The 20,628-nt window shown below is 35.8% G+C and overlaps 3 protein-coding genes across 8 annotated transcripts in view; 2 read left to right on the top strand and 1 right to left on the bottom strand.

Annotated features, from left to right (window-relative positions):
• Positions 1–14,335, top strand: part of LOC134839350 (protocadherin Fat 1-like) — a 216,854-nt gene extending 202,519 nt beyond the window's left edge. For 4 of the 6 annotated variants that reach the window (XM_063854866.1, XM_063854865.1, XM_063854868.1 and 1 more), the window contains 14 exons: positions 65–211; positions 446–569; positions 2,801–3,070; positions 3,409–3,579; positions 4,338–4,513; positions 5,013–5,283; positions 5,985–6,197; positions 6,563–6,769; positions 9,884–10,103; positions 10,648–10,920; positions 11,231–11,624; positions 12,485–12,517; positions 12,770–13,010; positions 13,642–14,335. In XM_063854866.1, coding sequence (XP_063710936.1) covers positions 65–211; positions 446–569; positions 2,801–3,070; positions 3,409–3,579; positions 4,338–4,513; positions 5,013–5,283; positions 5,985–6,197; positions 6,563–6,769; positions 9,884–10,103; positions 10,648–10,920; positions 11,231–11,624; positions 12,485–12,517; positions 12,770–13,010; positions 13,642–14,234 — 3,333 coding nt within the window. In that variant the 3' untranslated portion in view covers positions 14,235–14,335. Of the gene's footprint in view, positions 1–64; positions 212–445; positions 570–2,800; positions 3,071–3,408; positions 3,580–4,337; positions 4,514–5,012; positions 5,284–5,984; positions 6,198–6,562; positions 6,770–9,883; positions 10,104–10,647; positions 10,921–11,230; positions 11,625–12,484; positions 12,518–12,769; positions 13,011–13,201; positions 13,224–13,641 lie in introns of all 6 variants that reach the window. The other 2 variants (XM_063854869.1, XM_063854867.1) reach the window with 2 other exon arrangements.
• The window catches only part of LOC134840457 (adenylate kinase isoenzyme 6-like), a 478,618-nt gene that overhangs the window by 292,282 nt on the left and 165,708 nt on the right, over positions 1–20,628 (top strand). The window lies entirely within an intron of this gene.
• The window catches only part of LOC134840454 (calmodulin-lysine N-methyltransferase-like), a 525,993-nt gene that overhangs the window by 396,860 nt on the left and 108,505 nt on the right, over positions 1–20,628 (bottom strand). The gene's annotated exons all lie outside the window — the stretch shown is intronic.

Below are 20,628 nucleotides of genomic sequence, written 5' to 3'. Positions count from 1 at the left end.
GGTCGTTTTAACTATGAGATAGGGTCTCATCTGTGAATTATAATGAAGTTTTGTTTTATTCAAGGTTACCGATGGGATCCACACGGATAAGGGCAACGTGACTATCCATGTGAAACAAGTGACGCATGAGATGCTGCAGAATGCAGTGACGATAGAACTGTCCGAGATGACTCCCCACGACTTCCTCTCCGCCTACCTCGTCCTCTTCCAGGTATTTTTAGTTGCTGTGATGAATATTTCGTCGTTTTGATATCCATTTTGCAAAGATAACTGTTGTTAACTATTGTTAATTAATAATCTTCTAAGCTACTTTTGTTTTCTCTCGCCACACCGCCACGCACAAAAAACGACACACTATTTTAATCGTTTTCTGGGAGAATTTTAAATGTGGTCGGAATATTCTGTGCTCCATGCACTGTAACCAAAATAACTGTTCTTATTCCAGACTCTGATGACGATGACTGTGTTTGCTTCCTCTGAGAAAATAGAAGTGGCAGTACTGAGTATGCAGGAGACTGATGACCACAACTTGAGGGTTCTCTTCTGTGTTTTCGAAACACTACCCGAGGGTACGTCTCAACCATTTTTGCTTTAAAAGTGAGGGTGGAAGGGATTAGACAATTTCCAGCACTTTATTTTTTTCGAATTAGCTGTTAATATTTACACAAGCGAAGCTTGTGTGATAGCTAGTATGAGCTCTCTCTTTTTTTCCTACTTAAGTTGCAAATATTAGTGTTCATTTTGAAAGTGTTCATTTTGATCTATAACCAGCTATTAAGTACAGTCAACGCTAAGGATATTAATACAGACTATTATATTACAAATAACACTTTAGCTTTAAGGTATCATGGATCTGTAGCGTAGAGGTAGGGAAGGTGACCCGCAACAAAATAAGAGGGTACGAACCTGGGCAGGGCCGAATGTTTTTAATGAATTTTTTCGTATACTAGTTAAAATGCGTCCGCTCTATAAATTGAGGCATGTTATTTGGTAAATTCGTTTTTTTTCAAAATGACTGGTAATGCTAATGCGTCATAACTGGCTTGCGAAACTTAGCAATTAACTAGACTCACAATTGGCGTGCGTCACTTAAGAAATTTTGTAGACTCAAAGTATTAATCATTCACTTTTTCTCGGTAGCGTTATCAGTATTATTTTTGCTTGTGTATGCAAAGTACAGGAGAACAAATCATTTTGAGCAAACTGCCGAAAATAGATTGTCAGCGATTTTTGAGAACAGGAGCAACAGCAATATTTGCCATTTGCTGTACATTTGTTTTTAAAACATAAGCGAATGTGAAATAGCGTAAATGTTCCATGAGGTTTCCTTTTTTTTGAACTAGTGTTTTGGCAATATAATTCAATTTTATAATTTTATGCAGGGCAGTTTTAAAAGTGATTACTCTTGCGATAAGCAAGGGTGTTACAACCGGGTCCTAGACTTTATTCACAGAATTCGCACGTGAAAATGTTAAAAGCGTTTTGCTGCATAGGTAAATATTCTTGGTGCATCTTAGGTTCGGGCTTTGTGTGGCTGTTATTTCCTTTAAAAGTGAGTTCCTTTAAAAGTCTTTTTGCGCCTTAATTTTTTTTTTCGTTTTTTTTTAAAATTTTGTTTCTTTTTTTCGTTATTGTTTTCAGTTTGCACAATAACTTTGTTTTTAAACGTCGATATGTTGACTGTTCAGTCAGCTGATTTTTATAATGTTTTTCCGGTATAACTTTTTAAATTAATGAGTTTTCGCAATTTTTCCTTTCCTTTTCTGTTAAGTTTTTCTGCAAGAATTAAAATATGCTCTTATTGCTTTTTAGCCCACATTGTTTCGGAAAGTAGCTATATTAATCAAATTTTTTATACTAGTTCATCGTTTAGCAGTATCAACTTGAGTAGCTGTCTGCTAATTATTCTAATAAATTTGTTTTGTTCCTCCGATTTTGCATAGTTGCAATGTGTTAGGACAGTAAACACAGAAACCAAGCAAGCTTGAAATGCTATCAAATCAGAAGTTATTGATATCAAAACATTCGATATTTTTGTTCAGAATTTCTCGACGAATTGATCGTGTTGCAAGGTCAATTTGTTGCTGTCTTTCAATTTTGCAAATGCATTTGCTGAATTTCTCCTTTTTATGTAGTCCAAATTAATTCATTTTTTTTCGTCTAGCTAATTTCGATCTCTTTTTTGGGGCTAAACCTTTCTAAAGACTAGTCTAATGGCATATATTTATTTTTTAAAATTTTTAATAGTTGGTCAAATTTTTTCTCTATGTTTTTTTGGTTAACCATGTTACCCGTGTTAACTGCTCTAAATGTGAGTTATGTCGTGTTTCTAATTCAGTTTGTCTCGGCTTCTAAAACTTTTACCAATGGTTTTATCGCGTGCCTTCGGAAGACTTCGATGCATAGCAGGCAGATTTAAAACTTCAGATGGAGTCAGGCGGATTTTGTTGCTCATATATTTTTTTAAAATGTTTTTGCAACAATTTTGTAAACTGATTTTTTGATAAGTTTTTTCTTGACTTGCAATTTTTGCATCGCAAGTGGTGCGAAACTCTGCTTTGCCTCTGCGTGCAGAATTACTGCCATAATGTTTTTGTTCAAAGAATTTATTCGCAGTTAAACTAACATCGATTTGCTCATTTATACGGCCTTAGAATTTTTGGGGCTTCAATATTTGAAATAATATTCAAAAGTCTAGTGAGCCTAAAAGACCTTATTTCTGATCCTCCCCAATTTCATCGATATTGATTTCAATTTGGCACTGAGGCATTGAAATTAAGTACCAAGACTTTCATTTCAGGCAAACACATCTATGTTACTCGTGACGTCGTGGAACACACAGTGTCAAATAGGATGGAGCTGATCAAGTCCAAGCTGCCGATTGTGCAGATAGTCTACGACATCTGCGAGCAGCAGAGAATGCAGTGCGAGAACAACACAGTGTGCACAAGTGTGGTGGACTTGGAACTGAAGTTAGGCTTCGAGAGCTACCGCAGCTATTCGGCTAAGAGGAGCAGTTTCGTCACTCTCAAGCACAATTGGTCGTCAATGTGCAAATGCAGTCCCAGAGGTTAAAATAAGATTTTGAAGTGATTGTTTCGTTGAGTTGAGCCAATTGTCTTAAATGGCTGCCATAATCAGTTTTGAAGTCGCTTCCATCGGCAGACCAATTCGAATTTTTCAGCTGGCCAACTCATAATTTTTCGTTTTTGTCGCCAATTTATGTTTATGTTATTTTTCAGTAGCAGGCAACCGGTGTATCTTAAAAACCTGCTTTTTACTGGAAGAACTCAAAATATGACGAGCTCTTCTTCAATATTGAAGTAAAACCCACTATCGGGAGTAGTGGGAGGGTGATAGTTGATGAGCCTATAGTAGCAATTTAACTCACTTCTTTTGATGATTTAGATACTTCGTGTGTGGAGACCGCCTGCCGGGACAACCCTTGTGGTGCTGGTCGGCGCTGCCACGCGGTGAGTGAGACTACCTTCCGCTGCGAGTGTCTGGCCTCTGATTTGTCCAACTGTCGAAACAGAGACGACGATCAGCCCACTTGTGAATCACAACTATGCACTGAGGGTGAGTCTTCACTTTTCTTGGCTCTTTTCTAATTTTCCATCCCTGCGTTCATGAAGATTGTTGAACGCCATCATCGCCAAAACACTCCCAAAAGAGCTCTTTTGTGGTGCCGAGATTTTTAACTATCGAGATAAATTCCTGGACTTCGAGGCTGGTGCCTCAACTTTTCAATCCAAAATTGGAAATATGAGTCCCGCTATGATTCATACTCATGTATATTCATACTCGTGTTTGTCTATGTGACAAAAAAAACGCTCCACCAAATTCAGATCATGGTTTATTCCTGAAGTGCTTAATAGCTCCAATGTTGCCCTTTTAGTCCGAATTTCTAGTTTCGACCTATTGATGGAGACGAATGATCTTGAAATATCAGAAATATGACGGAAAATCCAATAAAGAGAAAACAATCTCAATACTAAGAAAATGAAGTGCAATGTTACCAACAGAACGCTCCAATCAAAATCATTTCTGCGAAAATTTGCATCTTCTTGTCGTTTATTTTCTGGAGGGGAGGTGTCAGACAATTTTTCAACGCAGCTCGGATCACGACTAAAAAGGCTTCAATATGATATATCACTCAATTTTATCAGACGTTGTTTTTGGTTCCTGATTTTGCGCGGAAACAACTCACCCGAATACAAATTTACTCCACACATTCGGTGATTGCAACTATAATTTGAAGAGGCGCTTTACTTTCATTTCTTTCTTCTTTCTTTTTTATGCGAATGTAAGTATAATATTTTCTGTTTTCCTGTCAGACTACAGCCCCATGTCGTTCCTGTCTGCTTCGTACTCTGGCTTCGTCAACTATGAGGTGCCAGCAGTGGAGCTGTTCTCAGTCGTGTCCATCCGCCTCTCGTTCCGCCTCGAAGCCAGAGTGGACAACGGGGAGATGCTCAGTATAATTGGGGAGACAGACTACGCTATAGTTGATGTAAGTTATGCACAACATAGATCCATGCATTATCGTGGTATAGAAGCTTTTTTTTTATAATAAATCATTATGACACCTGAGTTAGTTAGCAAGACAATAGTTTCAGGTCTCTAAAAGCTCCATTTCATATTCCAGATTCCATATTCCAGATGGGTCTAAAAAGTATCAGATGAAAAAAAAAATCGAGCTGGGTTTTTTCGAAACGTGAAAAATTCCTTTATGGTTTATCTATGTCAGGATTTTGATTCGTTACGAGATATCGTTTTTTGGTGGTAGGCCAACAAGCCGAAGGGCCTACTAATCTAACATAGGATTACCATGCCAACAAGCCGAAAATTAAAATTGTTATGCAACATAATAACAGATTTTCATTGTTGTTATGCAATTGTTACGTAATTCTGGTGTATACTCTGTATTTTGATTCAATTTCGGCTTCAAGATATGGCGGTTTGTAAACATGGCGGTTTTTCGATTATTCGCCCGTCTTTTATGTTTGAAGGTGAAAAATGGTCACGTTCGGTTCCGGACCAACAAGAACACAGCTCTCAACTCTGCTAAAAAGTTCAACGACGGAGTGTGGCACTATGTGGAGGCGTTCTTCGACGGACAAACCAGTTCCATCTGTGTGGACAACATCTACTGTGCCTCCGAGACCTCGGAACAGCCGGCGGGATACGAACATGGACAGGGACTAGGAGTGGACTTGTCGTCTAGGATGGTGTTCATAGCAGATAGAATGGAAAAGAGACAGGAAATATCACAGTTCAGAAGTGAGTACTTGATTAGTATACCATCATCTTATCCTTTTCTAAGAGTAATGAACATGGTAAAGTAATTAAAATTTGTTCACGCTCATTTTTGATATTTCGCGGTTTGACTTGTGATTTCTTTTTAAGTTCAGTGCATTTTTATTGTTAAAAGGAAGGCAAACTCCATTATCGAACAGCAAAATTGTAAAGGTCACGAAAAACATGATTTTCTTCTAACTTCGAAAATGGAAGTTAATTATCAGATTTTCCAGTGAAATATAAATTTTACCTATTGATCCAGTTTTCTCAAATTGGGTTAATTTTAACAAAAAAGTGTCCATCATAAATTGTTCTTCAAATTCAAAGAGCTTTAAGGACATCTATTTTTTTCTTCGAAATTCAAAAGTTGAAGATTTTTGAAAAAAAACGAGTCAGTTTTTTTTAGTTTTCTTGCGTTCGTTACTCTTTTCCAACTGTCAGTTTGCTATGTTTTAGTTTTTTTAGTTTTTCTATCAAAATGTGATATTACAATTTGAGGGTTTAATCTTCGAAAACAGCTTTTGGGCGTAATGTTTGTGTGATACAATTGCATCCTCCCAATTTTGATTTGGTTTTCATTAGTTAATAGTAATCCTTATAAAACTTCCGCCTGAAATTGTTATAATTTTTGATTCAGTTTCTACCAAAATTTACCAAATTATTGTGATCAAAACTGTTTACAGAGCGCAACTCATTCGACACTCTTGCGTGGAACAACTACTACCGCTACTTTGGATGCATAGACGACATCTTCATCAATGACGTCAGACTGCCTAACCCCCTGGAACACAGACAGCAAGCACACACTCTCATGGTCAAACATAACTCACAGTCAGTGAAGGTGTTGGACTTCAAAAATGTAGAGACAAAATGCAACTCAGCTCTCGTCACCCTCAGTAAGTCGAGCGAGGGTTGTGTCCATTTTCTTGGTTCAAAAATAATCTTATGTTGACCTACTTAATGTGAAGTTGCGATGAAATATTCTTTGTGATGTTTCGTATCAATGTTTTTTCCATTCAACCTCAATATCAAACTCTAATGTCAATTTATTTTGCGAAGTTTTTAGCAAAACTTAACTATATCAAAGTTTTTTTAATAAACAGTGAAAAAAATTAGGTATTTCCCAGCTAAGGCAATTTTATTTTTTTTTAATTTAAGATTTTTAGTTTAGGATGACTGAATTTTTTGCCCATTCGTTGAGTTATGAAAGGACTTGTTTTGGATTATTTAAAAATGGATAATTATTTTTATTTATTTTCAGGTTCTTGTGCTAATAACCCCTGTTTCCACGGTGGAACCTGCCGAGGTGCTGGTTCTTCTTACGAATGTCTGTGTGACGTATTCGCTTCTGGATCCAGATGTGAAACCTTAAAGACCAAATGTGGATTGAGTTCCACGTGTGCTGAAGGGAGCATCTGTCGCACTATGGATGGATCACTGACCAATTACACGTGTCACTGTCCAAAAGGTTGGTCTTGAAGATGTTAGAAGTAGAACTTATTTCTTATAAACTTCTTTTTTAAATAAAACTTTTATATATAGAAAATTAAATGTTTTTTATACTCTTGTGAGAGCAAGTGTATTTTAATCGAGTACTGTAGCTGAAGCCAGAATCTCATTCGAAGCTGAACAGACCTGCTCATCAGCAGACATAATTTGAGCATGTTTGATTTCACTTACCTCCTCTGGTTACACCATCGAGCTTGCGAGAGTTGCGTTATAATACGACTCCATTTTTTCGAATCTAACTCGCAAATAAAATGCTTATTTCATGGCACTTTTGCTGCATAGCACTGGCAATAGCGTTGGCAATTTAAGAGCTTGTGTTTATCCACATTATTGGTTGCTAGTGTTTTGAAACCTTAGTAACACATGGAACAGATGCGAGAACCCATTCTGCATTCTTAAAAGTCATGAACGTAGTGAATACTCTTATATACGTCTAGATATTTTTTTCTGGAAAGAATATTGAAATTTGTTCACGCTGAAATCTGATTTTTTGTTGGTTTTGATTTTTGTTTTTTAAGATCAGTTCGCTTCCTTCGTTAAAAGGATAGGAAAAGCCACTAGCAAACAGCAAAAGTGTAAAGGTCACGAAAAATGAGATCGATTTCTAACTTATTAAGTGGATTTTAATTTTACCTATTGATCCAGTTTTCTCAAATTAAGTTCTTTTTATCAAAAAAAAAATCAATCTCAAATTGTTCTTGAAATTCAAAGAGCTTTGAGATCATATGTTTTTCTCTGAAAATCGAAAGTCAGATTTTTTTTCTGTTTCCATGCGTTCATTTGTTTTATTCCATACTTATCTCACTATTTTCACTTTTTAGAGCCTATTTTTGGCGTTTTGTTGCTTGTGTTTGCAAAATGCATTTTCGTCTCTGTGTTTGGGCGTCAATTCTTATCTTGGTTTCAGGTTTATCAGTATTGCATAATTTTATCAGATTTTGCATAATTTCATTTTTTCGTTGCTTAAATTACTGGCCTTCTTCATTTTTTTTCAATTAGTTTGCTATTCTATGTTTGTGATGTATGGCAACTGGAACTAAACTCTGCTTATCCTTTGTGCGGAATTTTCTAATTTGATTTTCATGTTTGAAAAGTTTGGTCTTTGCGTCCTTCTTTACACAAGCATAGCTTGTGTTATAGTACGGACTTTCTTTTTATTCCAACCTAAGTCGCAAATATTGTTGCGATGCAATTGTTGCGAAAAGATGTGTTCATTTTAAAACTGTTCATTTTGATCCAGCTATTAAGTAAAGCTAATGCTACGGATATTAACACAGACTATTATATTACAAATAGCACTTTAGCTTTAAGGTATCATGGATCTGTAGCGTAGAGGTAGAGAAGGATAGCAGCAACATATTAAGAGGGTTCGAACCTTGGCAGGGTCGGATGTTTTTAATGAACTTTTTCGTATACTAGTTTAAATGCGGCCGCTCTATAAATTGAGGCATGCTAGTTGGTAAATTTATTGTTTCAAATTGACTGGTACTGCTAATGCGTCTTAATTGGCTTGCGTCAGTTAGCAATTATGTAGACTCATAATTGGCGTGCGTAACTTGTGAAATTTTGTAGACTTAAAGTCTTACTCATTCAGTGTTTCCCAGTAGCGTTATTGGTCATATTTTTGCTTGTGTATGCGAAGTGCAACTTCGCCTCTGGGTAAAAACATGTGATTCAGCTTCAAAGAGATAATTTTCGATATTATGTGTATAATCAATTATCAAAATGCAAACAAAAATTGCTGATATTGAATTTTCTACCAAGCTATATAAATATTTACAAGCGACATTTTTGTTAAAGTTTTGTTAAACTATAATTCATCCTCTTTTCCTTTTTTGAAGTGTTATTTAGTTTTTTTTCAGTTTGTTTCAGATCATTAATTTTTATCCTACTGTATGCTGGCCCTGTTTTTTAATTGCTCTGAATTAGTGTAATCAAAAGGATTAATTAATTTTTATTTCCTCAAAGAGATTTAAACATAATTTCAATTTCGGTCCCATGTGAGCGCTCTTTGAGGCACTCAAAATTTCGTTAAAAAACTCGATCTAGATTGTTGTTCTTAACTACTCGGACATAAACAAACAGTGAAAAATATCAGTACCACAAAAGAACAATCAAATCGTTTTGCATTTAATTGAATTATTCCAGCTTTTGTCATGACGCTTGCGATAAGCAAGCGTTATCAATCTGGAATATAGATTTTTTTTCGGGTTAACAACTTCTTTAACAGAATCACTTGAATCACTTGTATCTTGGTTCATAAATAACTTAAATTTCTTAGTGTCTCCTGAACACTTAGCTTGGTGGTAATGAACACGTCTGGGACAGCAAAGGTTGTGGGTTGGAATCTGACAAGGAAATGTTTTTTTTTTCAAACTGGAAATCTTGCTTGCCAAAAAATGTCGGCCTATAGTTTGTCTGCTTGTTTGTCTGTTTAGTTGCCACATCGTAGAAATGTTTTTTTTTGTACTCAGTTTTCAATGTAGTTGCTTTCAGTGTTTTTAATTACTCCTGCAATTTTAAATTTTACTAGTCTTTACTTCGTACGTTTTGATGTTTTATTTTTTCCACTTTTTTGCTCAAAAACTTTATCCGGTTTAAATGATTTCGGCTTATATTTAATCAGCTTAGTGACATAATTTGGGCCCTTTTCAAAGGAAGGATAAGTTTTATGTTTCATTTCGGATCACACAAATTGCTTAAATTCTTAAAATAGTTCATAGTTTTTCATGACAACAAATATATTTTCGGTTCTACGGGAAACTATTCAAATTTCGTCGGCTCAATTGCCGCTTGTTAATTATTTTTGAATTTTAATTAGTTTCTCTTGGTTGTGTTTCTGGACGTGTTTTCTGCAAATAGAACATGATTACAAACAACATTTTGAGCTTTTTAGTTAATGGTTTTTTAAGTCTTTTTTCTTCAAATCTTTCGAGTTAAGGGCTTTATTTTCCTGTCTATTGGCTTGCACTGCAAATTTTATGTTTTATCGCAAATGGTGCGAAGCTTCAGATTCAGATTCAAGTTCATAATTTCAACTGTGTACTATTATTACATGTTGTATCTATTTCAGGCATCAAAGGTCAGAGATGTGACAGCGAAAAATACTGCGAGGGTACCAATCTACCCTGTCAGAATGGGGGTATCTGTGATGACAGATCCTACTCCTTCTACTGCCAGTGTCTCGATGGCTTCTTCGGAACATACTGTGAGAATGACATCAACGAGTGTGTCTTTTCGGATCCAGTCTGTAAAAATGGAGGCACGTGTGAGAACACTCCTGGAGCATACAAGTAAGTCCTGTACCATTTTTCCATCTGCCATACTCTTTTGGCTTTTTTCCGCCCTCTCCCGATTTTGAGTTTTCAAAAATGAAAAACACTTATTTTTTCAAAGATTGGCATGCTGAACAATTCAACATATTTTTTTTTTTCACTTTTTATGATTTCTTATTGCGCTTAAAGCCTAATTAGATGACATAATAGCTCATAAGCTTCTTTTGTCTTGAGAAGAACAGGTTCGTGGATTAAATCGAGTCTGTGAACGACTCAAATGTTCGTTTTGTTACGTTTTTTTTTGGAAAAATGTTGGAATATTAAATTTAACTTGATCGGTTTTTGACTTTATTAGGTTTGATACAGTCTTCAGTGTCCGAATTGGTTTTTTATTTCTCAATAAGGAATCTTAAATCATGATATTAAAAATCCAAGTTTTAATCATTTAGAAAAGAAAAAAATTTTGGTTGCTTACATCTCTCAATAGTTCGGGTTGATAAGAAGCAAAAATATTACCACCTCTGAAAATCAATCCCACTAACATCCTAATTTGTTTTACCAGGTGCAATTGTGGCAGCCAGTATTCCGGCCGCAACTGCGAGGTCCTCACAAGTTCCCAGATGTCTATTTCGGCCGCCGATTGGCTCTTCTCTCTCCCTCCAGAAGTGCTGATATCAGTGTTCATCATCCTCGTCATGCTGTTTATAGTGTGTGTGCTGCTGGTGACTTGTGTCAAGTACAGGAACACTAAGAAGAAGCTGAGACAGAATGCATTCCCCTTGATACCTTATCCTCAGTATCCGGCTAACAGTACTCACTCGAACCAGTACCTTCCGTTAGTCCTTTATACTTTACATTTACAGCAACTTTTTTCCTCGAAAAAATATTGTTATTTCTGAAAATGCTCAAGAAAGAGCTGTTTTCGATAGAAAAGTTTGTCATAAGCTAGTCTTGGGTCTCATAAAGTCGTGAAAGTTGTTTAGAAAAAATATATGAGATATTGTTTGAAAAAACTACTATTTTTTCAGACAAAATTTCTTCGAAACAGTTATCAGTTTCGCATGCGTCTGGAAGGAGACATGATATTGATACTTTCAGACATTTTGTATTTTAGAGACTTTTGATGAAAATTTTATATTTTTCAGGTACTCCAAAATGATGCCGCACTACCCTGGCTACGCTTCGAGCAGCGGATTCCCTCCAAGCAACACTGCCGGATCCACTTCCTCGATAACGAACCACAGTTACGCCAGACTGCCCGGCTTCTCAAACGCCCCTCCCTCCGGTCCAATTGTATACTACGACAGAAAAGGACGTCCTATCTCGCCCTCAAACACAATTCGGTCGTCAATAGATTATGAACACCACAAGAGCAGTGAAAAAGGCAGCAAGTATGGAAAAATACCCGGGCTGAGAGTGGATCTCCCCCCTGAAATGACAAACGGACATGGCGGAAATCCCAATGAAAGGAGGGGAACGAATAGAAGAAAGTCGTCTAATTCCGACAATGATCAACATTATGCCACTTCGTGCTACATGGTAACTATGACTCATTAATAATAGTTCTGTCATTTAATGCAGCTGATCATAACGACTATTTTTTTAAAATCATTGAGGTTGAATTGATGAGTAAAGCAACGAAACAACCTGTGTCGTTATATTTAATCCGTTAATTTGAGATAAATATGATAGAATAACAGTTTTAAATTTCGGAATGCTGATTTTCAGAGCGGGCCCTTTCGGATTATTTGTCCTGAACCGATTGTAAGTTTATAACAATGTCACTAACCGATCCAAAAATGTTTCATAGTTTCATAATTAGTGCAGAATCATTATTTTATGCGAAGTCATCGAAAATTTTCAAATACAAATTTTGTTGTGCTAAATATGGTAGGAGGGTCAAAGCTAGCCAGAATCAATACGTGGAACGGGGGAGCACACAAAAAGCATTTGTTTGCTTAAACACTTTAGGATCTTATGTTTACTGAAGAAAATGACATTTTCAGTTTAGCATCATATAACCAGTAATGATCGATTTATAATGCAAAACATATTGCATGGTCTATTTTTGGCCTCGAATTACAGATATACCGAATGAAAATCGGACGTGCTGAAATTTTAAGTCAGTTTTAGATGGCATTAAATTTTTGGATCTTATTACAAAAAAAACATCCTTTCTATTATTTGAGGCTTCGAATTAGCTTGCTTCTAGGCGCTTTTCCACATGAGCTATATCCCAGCGGTGAGATAGAATTGCCGACCAATCAAAATGGTATAGTTGCTCGAATTTTGTTAAAGCTAAGCAGCACTGCGTTTTTCGCCTTTTAATACTAAGGATCCCGATCGCCGATATCGTTTTTTATCACCTTTCATATAAATGCCATCCTTTTTGTATTTAGCCTCCAATCACCAGCTTATCGACTGAAAGTCAGGTACGGTAGGGGATCTTTTATCATGCGTATCGGATCTGTTTTCAAAATGAAACAAAAAAAAGCCAGTTTCTGTGCAAATACCACATATTTTCTGATTTCGACTAGTTATTATGGCAAACTGAAGAAAGTTCGCTAAACTATCAGCTTAATAAGCCAAAACAATCAAATTCCAAGAGACTCTACTGAAGTTTTCTTAAGAATTCAGAGGTAATTTATACCGTGTGTTCTTATTAGATTAAATGTTTTTCCCAGCCCGTGATGCACTACTCGGATGGGGGATCATCAGCTACTTGCAGTATCGCAGGCAGACATCGGGACATTTCCGGTCGCATAGACGACTGGGAACCCTTTGCCGAAGTGGACCCTTCACTTGAGGAGCCAACGGGTGGTCCAGGTATGATGCGATGGGGTGAACGGGAGGGTGAGGAACGGACGATGGAGTCACCCAATTTGACAGACGAACCAGCTTCGAGTAACGGAGAATACTCGCGGGGTGGGTTTTAATTTTAACATGTTTTGTTTTGAGACGCTGTTCTTATTAATAAGATAATAATAATAAGATAATAATTAATCAATGAAGTAAAAAATCGACGTTTACAAATACAGCGATTTACTCAGTGTTATTCTCTGGCGTATTGTTTAAAGTCAAGTTTGTACAGATTAAGAAGTTGTTGGAAATTTTAGGTGATAGCCGGTGATCATTTTAGTAAGTGATTCGAACTGTCAGATCATTGACTTAACCAACCTCACAAAAAGTTTTTTTTTAAATCTTGCATGAACATACATCCTGAGTTTCCTACTAAATGTAACTTTTAACACTTTGTCGCGCATGAATTTTTTTGGAAAAGCTTTTCGGAAAAAGAGTCAAATTCGAATTTGAGTCTTGCCTGTTTTTTTGCCATCATTTATAAAACTTTAAATGAAAACTAAATTTTTTGCGCTTTTTCTCCAATTAGAAGCGCAATAAGCGAAATTAACGTTAATTAAGAAATAATCAATTGATTTCACATTATCACATCTTTAGTTTTTCCTCTGATCACTGAAGAATAATTTTACTTCAGAATTGTATATTTATCGACAATAACTTGCATTTCTGCGAAAAATTGAAATTTATTTATTTTTAGTTCCCAGAAGAGCTAAAATAAGAAGATTCCCTCGAAATTCATCGAACAATAGTGGAGGTCACTACGACAAAATAATCCGAACTTATCGTCCAAACCACAGCGAACATAGCAGCACATTGTACGACACACCCGAATGCGAAAACAACACGAACCCTCGATACAAACAGCCGCGAAACGGTATCTATCAACCCTACTCGTCAATCGAAAGACCGAATAAAAGGATCCCTGTAGCTTCGGCTAAGTTCATAAACCATCTACCCCCTTTGAGCTCATTTTCACCCGCCGCAGCTTATAGGAGTAATAATATCAACGACTCGCCCACGACATCAAACGAAACTCCAACCGAAAGTGCTGCCGAAAATACCGAACAACTCTCAGAAGATGAAACAACTAACGAAGAAATCCAAAATGACAACAAAGCTGAGCAAACTGAAGACTCTAAAGTTGACCTTGAAACCAGTAAAGATTTCAATAATCGTGATTTGGATGAGAATTCTGACAAAGCTTTGAAAAAATTGCAGTCAATTGAAGAGAACTGTGATGATGTTCTAGAACGAGTAGATAATAATTGCGAATTTGTAAGTGATGCATGATCGATTTTGAATTATGCAAAAATTATGTTTTTAGTTTGAGTTTTGTAAAATATGTTTGGTAAGTTTATAATTTTCGTAAATTAAAAATTTAAATTATGTTAGAGAAGATTTTCAAAAGATGATTGTCTTTTTAAGTAAGTCATGGCCAGAATAAGAGTGTAATTTTAAAGAACATTCCGGCAAGTTTTTTTTTAATTCAAACGAAAGTTGCACAATTTCGAGGAGAAAACAAATATTTTCCATCCCTAGAAATTCTTCAAATTAGACACTTCATAAACAATCAGATAAATTTATATGCTCGAGTCGTAAAAAAAAGGTTGATTAATGGGCAAATTGGTTCTTTGATCAATTTGAAAATGGCTGATTTTGGGTCTGAAAAATAATTTTAAATAGAATCGACTTGAAGAACAACTGAATTCAAATAAGAAAATTTTTTGTTTCTTTCAGTTTGAAGATTCACATAACCACCAAAGATTTAGAGCAAAATCTTCCTAGCTTTTAATTGCTCCGGGTTGTTGAGCAACAAATTTAATTTGGAGTTTAAACGTAGCAGACTTTTGTTACTGGATTCCGCATACACCCGCGTTGAAAAAATGTTTGTCAAACGATTTCATACCATGAAAAAATGCTTATCATACTATTTCATAGACAAAAAAAAATTAGCATGACAAGCACTTTTATATTCTATGAAATTTTGGCCCCTTTTAAAATTAAATAACAAGCTTTTTGTCATACTTTTTATCACCAATATTTTATGAAAATGGCACACGCAATTTTTTTTCTATGAAATTGTATGATACGCATTTTTCCATACTACTAATTTGAATGACAACCATTTTTCCATAAATGAAAATAAAAAAATTTATGTGTTTCTTCCGAAACTCACTAGCCAACGATTTTCTGTCATAAGAAAACTCAGAGTTTAACTTGCAGTTACCACGCTGATAAAATGCATTTGGTAATATTAGCCATGCATGTAAATTTTTGCACAGAATTATATAGCAAAAACGCAATTTTTTGTGTGTAGCTAGAAAATTCTTGCTTTCAAGTTTTGGTGGTTGAAAAAGTAGGCCTGTTTTTTTTTAAATTTATTACTATTTTAGCATATGAAAACAAAAAAATTAACTTTGATTATACAAAAACATTTGATTGTTTTTTTTTGAATTTCTTGGGTGAAAAACTCAACCTGGACTACGTTATTAATACAAAAAGTTTTTTTCTTCCTTAAATTTTTATTTGAGCACAGAAGCAAAATTGGAACCAAAAATTTCATTTTTTTTTCTATAGAAATATGCATATCATACAATTTTCATTTATGAAATTTTATGAGAAGCTTTTTTGTTCAAACAATTAAAATTTTGGTTATCATTATGTTTTCATTCAATTCAAACCCGATGTAAGCTCATTCAAATTTATCCATTAACCTTTTTATCCATTAAGATCTTTGAAAAAAAAAGTGGAAAAATTGCTTATGATACAATTTTCATATATTAAATTGTATGACAAGCATGTTTCATTCAAAAATTTTTTCTTTGCCAAAGTTGTTTTCATAAAACTAAAACTGGAACCAATTTGTTTTATTTGAGTTATAACCCAAATAAAGATAATTTTTGAAAATAAACTTTCGATTGAATCATTGCATGTCAATACAATTTCCTGCTACGAAAATTGTATGATAATCTTTTTTTCAATCGAAACCATATATAAAGCTTTATGATAGGCACTTTTTGTATGGAAGTAGATGCGGTATTAACTGAGAAAGCAGTCCAACGTTACTGCATGTGCTCAGGCTTGTCGCTGGAGTTTGCTCACTATTTGCCGCAAAGCTGCGCAATTTAACTTAGCCTTATATTTTTCCGTTTTTTTGGAGAAGAAAAGCCGCATTAAGCCCATATGTTCACTGAATCTCTTAGAAATTGGAGAAAATTAAATAAACTTCTTATGTTAACAAAAACTGAGCGTACTGTCTTTTTACGGCATTCATTTTTTATAATCTATCTGGTTAACTTATGCGATTTGTCATTATATTTTATCTGGTTTTTTGAGGTCTATCTTTTCTTTGATAAATTACAGATATTTTAAAAATGCATGGGATTTGAGGTTTTTTTTTTATCGTTAGTTTATGAGAAACTTTTAATTTTGCACTTTCCGCAAAAATTACAATTTTTATTGAGAACTACCTTACCACTACCAACATAGAAAATAATCTACGCAAAATATTACTCAGAGGCATAGCCGAGCTTCTCAAATTTGCGATTTAAAAAGCTCATTGCGATACAAGAGAAGGAAGTGAAAAAAAAAACAAGTAAAAAAAATTCTGAAAAGTTAGGTCGAAAAATTTTACTTGTCGGAAAATTTTAAATGTTTATAAGATTTAGAAGTTTTTACGACCCATTGAAACTGAAACACGTAGTTGCAGACACATATAGTTTGCCCTCAAAACTGCGCAATATAGGGTGACTAAGTTGATATAACATAAATTCAAACTGTTTAAAGTTTAAAAAACGAAATAAAACTCAAAATCAGACTTGGTAGCTTTACAAATTTGTGAATTTTCAATTACAGTAAAAAAAATTAAATTTGCAAAAAACAATTTTTATCTGTTGAATTGGCAACCCATGATTTAAATAGTAAGCCAATAAAAATTGCGTTTCAAAAAAACAGAACATAAACTGAAAGAAACTCTGACATAAACCACGAACCTGAAACAAATTTTGAGTTTTTTTCAAAACATAACTACAACCCGAAACGGGTTTCAGCTAATTACTACTCGAATGAGAGTAATTTTGATTGAATTTCTGAAATTTTAAACATAACAATAGTCAAAAAATTCCAAGAGATGAATGAATCCGACGAGCGAAATTAATTAAGGAAAAAAAGTCTTGTTAACGGTTGCAATACCTTTGCTTATCGCAAGAGTAAAAAATGCCATCCTTTTTGTTTTTAGCCTCCAATCTCGAGCATATGGTCTAAAGTGTAGTTGCATCCTGCATATGGAAACTGCTTTCAAAATGAATCAAAGAAAGCCGGTTTCTGTGCAAGTAGAACACAATGTTTGGACCAGATTGGTAAAAAACTAATGATAACAAGGTATGTTTTTTCAAGTTGCGTCATTTTTTGTTTTTGATGCGATGATAGAATTTTTGACGACACTGAAAAAAATTTTTAGATTTTTTTGAATTAAAATTGCGACCAATAGGGCTTCAATATGACACCACTCTTAGTCGCAAAATTTATTCGGAAAATTTAAAATGAGGCAAAAACAACAGCCATCCGCCATAGGACCTTTCCACCACTTTAAGGATTTATCGGACTAGTTACGAATCAATAGTATCAACTGAAAATTGCCTCCAGAGGAGATAACCAATGCCAGCTCTTATCAGATTCAATGTTATTTGTTCCATCCCGTGACGCACAACGCGGACGGGGAATCATCAACTTCTTGCAGAATCGCTGGTAGTGGTCGGAACATTTCAGATCGAATAGGCGACTAGAAACCCTTTGCCGAAGTGGATTCTTCTCTTGAAGAGCCAGCGGGTGGTCCTGTTAAGACGCGATGGGTTGAAAAAGAGGGAGAGAAAGGGTCGATGAAGTCCATCAATTTGATTCATGAGCTGGTTCCAAAGTTGGTTCAAACTCGAGTGGTGGATTGTAGTTTTTATCGTGATTGATTTTGAGACTCTGTTCTAATTAGTGCTGATGATAATTAGCCGGTGATATAAAAAATTGATATTTACAAACACAGCAGTTTACTCAATGCTAATATCTAGCGTGTTTTTCAAAGTCAAATTTCTCAGATTCAGAAGCTATTTGAAATTTCAGTTGATAGCCAGTGACCATTTTAGTAAGTGATCCGGACCGTCAGATTAATCAATAACAAGTTATAGGTCGTCACAGAGGTAGAACAAAGCAAAATGTTTAAAATCCAGTCTTAGTTAGCCTGGTTAACAAGTTTTCACTCCCAAGTTTTAAATTCCCTCAATCCACTCTTCTTCTACTCTCTTCTTTCATTGTTCCATGGGCTTTCTGCGGCGAAGTCACTCGTCTTCATTTCTTCATTGTCCTCAAGTACACGTCTAATTAATTTAACAGAGTTAGAGGCCGTGCCCCCAAAATTTTTGTTACACTACTTTTTCCTCGCAGAAAGGTAAAACGTCCGGGCTTACGTTTCGCTACAGGTCAGCCCAAAAAACATTGCTTTTCTCATCTTCTGTAAAGCAGGGTGGTCTAGCATCTTGCTTGACAGCAGTTTCATGGCTTTTTTGTGCTTCGAGACTACCCTTTTATAGGCCCCGGTCCAATCTCTAGTTGGAGTGTTTGGAAGACTTCGCAATTTTTGGACGTTTGACGCTTGATGCGTTCATATATCCCTGTCTTCATTGTTGGATAAAATCAAGGCATCAATTTTTGCCTCTCCAATACACTTGCAATCGCTTTCAGTGTTCTCAGTATCTTGCAGCGGGTTTTGAGCAAGTCAAGTTTGCTCGTCAGATCCAGGCTGCTCAACTGGTTTGGATTGGGTATTGCCCATGCCTGGTAGCTCGTGCAAGCGTGAGCTTAGAGCCACCTCAACGCCATCATGGCGCTGACTACCAATATGGATACGGATTGGATCTGGTCGGGAAACACATTGGAGAACAGATTTTCAGTGTCCCACACTATAACTAGGTTTTTTCTTGTCGGGCACGACAACGTCTGCGCCAGGTGGTAACAGGGGTACTCCCCGTGGCTTAGCATAATGTTTTTCTATGTTCTGTAACCGGAAGCCTCTAGCAAAGTTTTCACTTACATCATCAGCTGATGTGATTCGTCTTTCTCACCAGTAGTAGGGATTTTGGCCAGTAATGCTCCACTCGCTTTCTGTTTCTTGAAGTCACTTTTATTCTCTTCACTCAACTTCATTAAATTCTTACCCAAAACGACTTTCACTTCGTTCTTATATTCTCTGGGATCGCCTGCTAAATCTTTTTCATTAGACCATACGAGTTTTTTTGGAATTTTTTTTAGTCGCACACATGTAGGCACCAAGAAGAGTTGACCGATATTCACTTACTGTGTCCTCAAATCCAGTACCACCATGTGTGTGTGGAGTTTTTTGTTGCAATATGGTGCGGAAACAGTAACCACCATATATTTTGAACTTTCAGGTCATTGATTTCTTTTTAGTGTTTGAACACATTTCATTGTCAAGATTTTCTCGTCAACCTCCAATCTTCTGCTCTGTCTCCAACACTGAAGGAAACCTTTCCAAATTTGGGGATCTTTTCAGCTCATGCGCTTTATCCAAGCGTTCTAATGACTCGACTGGGTTAACCATTTTTTACTATCCCAATGCAATCAAAAAGTTACGTCGGTGTTCAACTCAAGCTCATTTCTGAGCTCAAAAATCCATTCAATTAAGCAACCGAAGCTCTGACCACTCAATTGGCTTAGCTGCAATTTTTCCTAGGCTAACATTTTCACTATCACCTTTGCTCTATCCAAAATTCGAAAAACACAGCTTGTTCGAAGTCAAAATGAGCATCTCTAGCGTCCCCCTCAACAAATGGTTTTTATGCTTTTCCTGGCACGCCTGCCATGTACTAGAACAATTTGCGTTTTCTCACCGTCACATATATTTAGGAGCTTAGGTTCTCTTCAATTAACGGCTTACTCTCAACTGTTTGATCAAACATCTCCTTATTTCTCCCAACTTCCAGAAGCTATCCACATCATTCAATTCTTTGATACGTAAAATCAGAGGTATTTTTGATAAAGCTCCAAGAAGGATCTCAGCAAAATTTTTTTCACGTTCTTCTGCTCTTTGTCTGATGGCTTCCAAATACTGTTTTATTAAGGGAATCGAAATTTGTTCTACTTCCAAAACAAAGAGTATCTTTTCGTTTGGCCCAGGCTACTACGGAATTGTCCTTATTAATTATGCTTTGTAGAGTTTCCATTAGTTCCAATTCTTGCTTTTTTAATTTGGAGACCTCAACGGCTTCGTATTCAGTTTTTCTCATCCCCAGCAGGCACAAAAAAAGTATCAATTGCATTTACGTTCTTACGAAGGGATTGGACGAATATACAGTCAACCTTTGTCGTCGTGCCGTATTAAGCCAAATATACCTTCACCGTTTGTCGGGTGTTTGTCGTCGTCCTCCGAGAATTTCTTTAGCAGTTGTTCTTGTCTCCCTTCACTGGCAGTAGGATGATATAACCTTGCCATACTCTTTCCGCCTTAAGTTTGATTCTACTACTTGATTCTATAGGTTTTCCTCCCAAGTTTTTTTGCCGTCCCAAGCCATTAGGTGTTCTCCCATCAATTGTTTTTTAGATTTTAAGATCTAAAATAACCACCAGTGGGGTTGCCCATGAGTACTGATTCAGGTAATGTAATCCGACTGTGCGCGTC

This window comes from Symsagittifera roscoffensis, chromosome 2 (assembly GCF_963678635.1).
Source record: "Symsagittifera roscoffensis chromosome 2, txSymRosc1.1, whole genome shotgun sequence".
NCBI lineage: Eukaryota > Metazoa > Xenacoelomorpha > Acoela > Convolutidae > Symsagittifera > Symsagittifera roscoffensis.
This window is presented reverse-complemented; position numbering and strand designations above follow the sequence as displayed.